General features: G+C 41.0%; 1 protein-coding gene across 1 annotated transcript; it reads right to left on the bottom strand.

The window, feature by feature from the left end:
- Positions 1-704: 704 nt before the first annotated feature.
- LOC101308950 lies at positions 705-2,735 on the bottom strand. The gene is made up of 4 exons (XM_004295855.1): positions 2,561-2,735; positions 2,116-2,234; positions 1,850-2,008; positions 705-1,754 (listed from the first exon to the last, which is right to left on the bottom strand). Exons 2-4 carry the CDS (start codon positions 2,188-2,190, stop codon positions 705-707), a joined length of 1,284 nt encoding a protein of 427 aa, XP_004295903.1. The 5' UTR covers positions 2,191-2,234; positions 2,561-2,735.
- Positions 2,736-6,052: the final 3,317 nt, after the last annotated feature.

Raw genomic sequence — 6,052 nt, 5'->3', positions numbered from 1 at the left:
AGATTCTACATTTCACACAAACTAGTTTTTGCTGAAGAAAAATATCAAACAAAACATATAAACAGAAAACAAAGTTTCTATGAACTTTATGGACATTGATGCTGAGGGATACTTTTCTGAATGCTGGCAAAGAACCATTTCAAAAGAAAAGTCTCAAAATTAAAATCAGCCATGTTCAAGAAGGATCAATTGATCCAATGATGACTAGATAGTCTTGTGAAATAGAAGGATTTGCAAACCCACACTGGGGATAGTTTAGAATGACCTATATATCTATGTTCATGTATAGAGCCAATACGAGTGCTAAACAGATAATTTAAGTGAGATCACAAAATCAATATAGTGCCAAATGCAATTCAAAAGGGTACCTTGACTACCTTCTCAACCTTCTCCTCCCAAGCAACAGCAGCACCGACAAGAAGAAGAATATGAGAGAGATCTGAATAACAGAGGGGCCTTTTGTGTTTGCCGTTAGATAATCCCTCCACTAATCCTATGGGCTATGGCTATATTAGATCATCAAAAATTGAGAAAGAACATATAGATGGAATAAAAACAATATTGCTCAATAGTTAATACTGCAGATATATGCAGTTCTAGCATTTCTTTTGGCAGGCAGATAACCAGGGTTGACACAATTTTGGGTGGTTGATGTGATGAAATGATCATATACACTGTTGTTTTCCTAGTTGCCTTAAGGAGATTTAATTAATAATCTGCGCACTTACTAACTGATGTATAGATCTAGACATGTGATTTGGCAAGTTGTTCATAATCTGCAGGACAGGAAGATCAGTAATCTCATTAGCCAATGTGGCAATATGCCATGCGTGGACATAAGCATGAGGCTTCTTGAACCACCCATCTAGGTACCCTTTGCAATAGGCCATTTCCTTTTCCTTGTTTGTCATTGCTGTACGCTCCGCCATGTCTATCCTCTCAGCCTCGGCTACCTTTTTCCCCAATTCAATGGCATTTTCCTTTTCCTTATTAGCCATTTCAATCCTCTCAGCCTCCCAGACCTTGTCCCCTAATTCCAAGCTGTTCCTGTAGGTATCCCGTTCCTGGGAAGTCTTCTCCAACTCAGCCTCGCTCTTGGACAAGTTTCCCAGGACCTGCTTTAGCTCTGCTCCAAAGTTATTGAACTCCTTATTAAGTCTCTCACTCAGAGATTTCTTTTCATCCTCCCACTCCTTCTTCCCCAATTCAAAACTGTTTCGGTAGCCATCTCTTTCCTGGGAAGTCCGTTCCAACTCAGCCTTGCTCCTGGACAAGCTTTCCAGGACCTCCTTCAGCTCTGCTGCAAAGTTACAAAACTCCTTATCGAGTCTCTCAGTCAATGCTTTCTTCTCAGCCTTCAACACCTTCGTGGCTAACTCAGACTCATCTAGTCTCTTAGTCAATGCTTTTTTCTCATCCTCCAACACCTTCTTGCCTAACTCAAACTCAGCCAGACCCATGGACCTATAATTCTGGACCTCCTTTAGCTCTTGTTTCAAGTTGTTGAGCTTGTTCACGGCCAAATCTCGCTCCTTCAAAACTTGATCGTACGCTTCCCTCGAAATATTGGCTTTCCCAAGAATCCTGGAGATGACATCATAACTGAAATTCAGATTATCAAAGTCAATGGACCGCGCCTTTTCTTTCATCTCAGGCTCAGAGCTAGCCTTTCCCTCTTGGGGCTTCTCAGGCTGACAACTGCTGTTTTGTATATCCACCACATTTTCAGGCCTCTTTGCAGACTTGTATGGTTTCTAACAAAAACAATAATAGTTCTGTGAGGACTTCCAACAAACAACTGGAGCGCAAGAAAAACTCAACCCAGTTTGGAAACGCAAGAAGAACTCACCGGAGTAGTACAAGGCCGCTTTTTAGGAGACTTGGAGCTTGTCTCTTCATCTTCGGGCATCTCAGGTATGTTGTCTTCCTCTTCCGCTTCATCTTGGGAGTTGTCAAACTCACAACTGCTCTTTGGAGTTTCAGGCCTGTTTGCAAACTTGTTTGATATCTAACAAAAACAAGAGTTGTGTGAGGACTTTGAACAAACACCTTAAAGGCTTAAACACAACCCACCCAGTTTGGAAATGATAGAAGTCATAGAACAGAAGAACTCACCGGACTAGTACGGGGCTTCTTAGGGACGATCGGTTCACCGGTTGATCTACGAGCGACTTCCTTTGTACGACCCATTTCTACTTCGCAATAACAGAAGATGTATCGCAACCCCAGACAATCTAAATACCACAAAGCAATAATCAAATTATTAGATATGAATGTCTATATGAATCTGAACCCAGTAATAAGAAACGAAAAGAAATTTGTAACAAAAAAAAAAACGCAAATAAATTAAGGTTAGAACAGAGCTGCGCGCATTCCTTAACTTAAAGGAGTTGGAAGAAAGTCGGGGGGGGATTTTGGAAGAGGGATTTTGCAATCCTCGTCTGTGTACTGACTGTGATAAAGTGGCAATGGAATGGATGAAGAGGCCAAAACACTTGCGCTTAAATCTAGAAAATGAAGAACTTACAGTTTATGCTCAATCTAAGGTTAGATATGAAACCTGGTTTGATCAGGGTGAAGCAGCTTCAGATGTTACTTCTTCGTGCTCTCCCAAAACAAAAGAATTCCAAGGAAAAACAATGTCGATCGAGTCCAAGATATCGTGCACGCAATCGGACACGTACAGTGCGTCCGAACCTTTAGTCTAGTTTGATTAATTCGATTCCAACACTTGCACTTAAATCTAGAAAATGAAGAACCTCTTGGTAATACAGTTTAATTATGCTCAATCTGAGGTTAGATATGAAACCTGGTTTGATGAGGGTGAAGCAACTTCAGATGTTACTTCTCCGTGCTCTCCCAAAACAAAAGAATTCCAAGGAAAAACAATAGTCAATCGAGTCCAAGATATCGTGCACGCAATCGGACACGTATAGTGCGTCTGAACCTTTAGTCTAGTTTGATCAATTCGATTCCAACACTTGCGCTTAAATCTAGAAAATGAAGAACCTCTTGGTAATACAATATAATTATGCTCAATCTGAGGTTAGATATGAAACCTGGTTTGATGAGGGTGAAGCAGCTTCAGATGTTACTTCTCTGTACTCTCCCAAAACAAAAGAATTCCGAGGAAAAACAATGTCGATCGAGTCCAAGATATCGTGCACGCAATCGGACACGTACAGTGCGTCTGAACCTTTAATCTAGTTTGATCAATTCGATTCCAACCATTTGCATGGTTCGTTTGATGTCTCGTACATCTTTTGCATTTGTTAAAAGGGGGTTCTGGTTAATGTCTCTCATTTTCTTGTCGATTTCTTCTCTTTTATTTAATAAAGCTTAATTTCTTTTGCCAAAAAAAAAAATACACCTCATCATCTATTTTCCTATCTACACATTTCAATTTTATTTACAAACTTGAAACTTGAATATATTTCATGATTGGTTCTCATTATAGAGTGTGTTAATAACACAAAAGTGTAAAAAAAAAAAAAAAACTATAGCCAGGCCTAGAGGACCAATGCAACGAGCATCCCCAACTCTTAAGACTGAGTCTGCACCGTCTCGACGACGCCATATGCTCACCACGTACTCCCCGCCTATGTCGGGCTTTCACCCACTCCGCTCCGTCGTCAACGTCCGGCCACCGTCACCGGACGCCATCCACATTGCACCCCACCGGATCGCAATACAAGTCTTAGCACTAAATTGTACTCAAACTGTAATTAGATCCGCACTGCCTCCATCGAATCCATATCCCCTGATCCCCAATACAAACCCTAAATTATCCAGACGCCTCCAGTTGGACAGCTCTCTTTGTCTCTCTCTTGAAGCTTGTCAATTCTCCTTGTAACTTTGTTAGTATTGCTTGCTGTGTTAATTTTCTTCTGAGTCTGATTTTTTCCTGTTCGTTTGCTGTAATCAATTTTTTGTTGAATAAAATCGCATGAACAGCAGGTTCATGATCCTGGTTTGAATAGGGATTGACTACATTCTTAATATCCTAGTCTCAATAAGAATAGGTTTCATTGTACTCAATGGTGTTTACACCCAGAATTAATATTTTACTAGACAGTAATTGTCTAAGTGAATATTAGTTAAATTCATGGTCCACACCGACGAGCCCGAAATATTGGGTTTATAAGTGATGACCCGCCAGTGAAATCAGGCGAGCTAGCTGGGTAGCAGAGTTCACATGTGACAAGAAGTGGACTGACTTCGAGTAGAAGGTTGAGCGAGGCGAGATGCCTTCGCGCGGGAGACTTCGCCAAGAAACAAGGCGAGATGACTTCGCATACAAAGGAGACTTCGCGTAGGAGACCATGTGAGGAAACAGAGGTGGAAGACTTCGCATAGGAGAAGGAGAGAGGCGGGCTCCGCTTGGTGGTATATATATATATATACATATATATCAATTGAGAGAGCTAGCAAGGAAAGAGGCAGACTCCGCCTACAATACCTCTATTGGATAAAAAAGCAATATATATCCTTAGTTAAGCATGATTGCATGGGGAGGGGTTCATTAAGGATCCTTATCTTTATTCAAGCATGTTTGCATGGGGAACTTACGTCCACATCTTCATGAGTTTGGTTGTATTGGTGGTTAAGGACTCTACTCCTTAATTGTATTTGCATGGGTGAACAGTGGTGCACGTCCAGGTCTTCATGGGATCGATTGCAGTTAGTTACTTCGCCAAAGGACAATCGTGTTAAACAAGTGATTAACATCGCCTACGCCACATTTATCGTTGAAGACTTCTACAAGTCTTTGACATGTTTTGGGCCAATATCTGTGGCCCTAAAATACCTCTATATAAGAGAGTTTGAGAATCTGGTTTAGCACTCTACAACAACTCAACAATTACAAAATTACCTTCAACATAGTTGAACTTCAAGACGCTCCCCGGAGCTTTGCTTTCGTTTCCCTGTACGCTCTCCGGAGCTTTGTTTTTTTTCCTATCCTTTCCAATTGAAGCTCTGCTCGACCCTACGTCGAGTATCGATATTGTGACGCTCAGGCGGACTACTGTATGTCCTTGCTCAGTACGCAAGGTGAATCTGAAGAACCCTGCGGTGGAGTTGGTGCTCTCTCCATCCTCAGTCGCTTGATTAGAAGCAGAAGGCTAAGCGCACCCCGCTACTACAACCACTACATTCCGCGTCCACGCGATGGCACGTCCGCAACAACTAAAAGAGACTTTGCATACCCAGATTTACTGTTGTGGCCAAAACAAATGGTATTGTGCTTGTAATCCCTCTATAAACAGAGATCCTTTGATTTTTTCTTTTTCTTTTGAACAGCAACAACTTCTCTCGAATCTCTGTTCTCTTCTCTATTGTTATCGAATTCTTTTAAACTCCACTGTATCGTCTCAATCGCCGACTACTTGACCGTTTTCTTCGCTTTCACCGCTGAGCAGAGAAGCTCTTTATTCAAACATGTCCTTTGAGATTCGACAGACATTTAAAACTCGAGTTTATGAAAGAAAACATGCACCCAATCCCATTGGGTTCCCAAGCAACATGCTTATAATCAGATTATTCCTCTACATCAAAAGTTTAAAAATTACTGTTGTAAATCTAAATGTTAACAAATTTAGTAATAAATTTAACTGTACTGCTGAAGATGCTCTTACTGGAAGCCGTCCTTATAATAATCGTGGAGCTATAACTTTCGATGCTCCTTGCCTTGAAGCGCAGGATGAATTTGGGGTCATAGTACCGGGTTTCTTGAGATTATCCACAAGGAGAATGTATAGAAAGAAATTGGCTAAGATTCTTCACAGCATGCACATCCCAAGAGTTAAGCATCCAACTATTATTGACAAAATATTTCTGGCTGTCGAGGGGGCTGACGTCCCCGGACCGCCACTTTTTTGTCTTATGACAGACCTCACTCTCAACTCGATAAGACCTGTACCGAAGGTCGTTAATTTAGAATGTCTAGCGAAAGTGAGACTTGATAGTTTGGAAGTTACTACTAGAGAAATGTTATTATACCTGAAACTGAATTGCATAATATCTTAAGTCAAGATCGTTTCACAAATAAACA

Source organism: Fragaria vesca, linkage group LG3, assembly GCF_000184155.1.
Source record: "Fragaria vesca subsp. vesca linkage group LG3, FraVesHawaii_1.0, whole genome shotgun sequence".
Classification (NCBI taxonomy): Eukaryota; Viridiplantae; Streptophyta; class Magnoliopsida; order Rosales; family Rosaceae; genus Fragaria; species Fragaria vesca.
Note: the sequence above shows the minus strand (reverse complement) of the source record. Positions and strands in the feature narration are given on the sequence as shown.

Coding starts and splice junctions, on each gene's coding strand:
- LOC101308950 (XM_004295855.1), bottom strand. CDS start 2,190: ATGGGTCGTACAAAGGAAGTCGCTCGTAGATCAACCGGTGAACCGATC. Junction 2,009..2,115: donor AGAAGCCCCGTACTAGTCCG/GTGAGTTCTTCT, acceptor TGTTTTTGTTAG/ATATCAAACAAGTTTGCAAA. Junction 1,755..1,849: donor AGCGGCCTTGTACTACTCCG/GTGAGTTCTTCT, acceptor TGTTTTTGTTAG/AAACCATACAAGTCTGCAAA.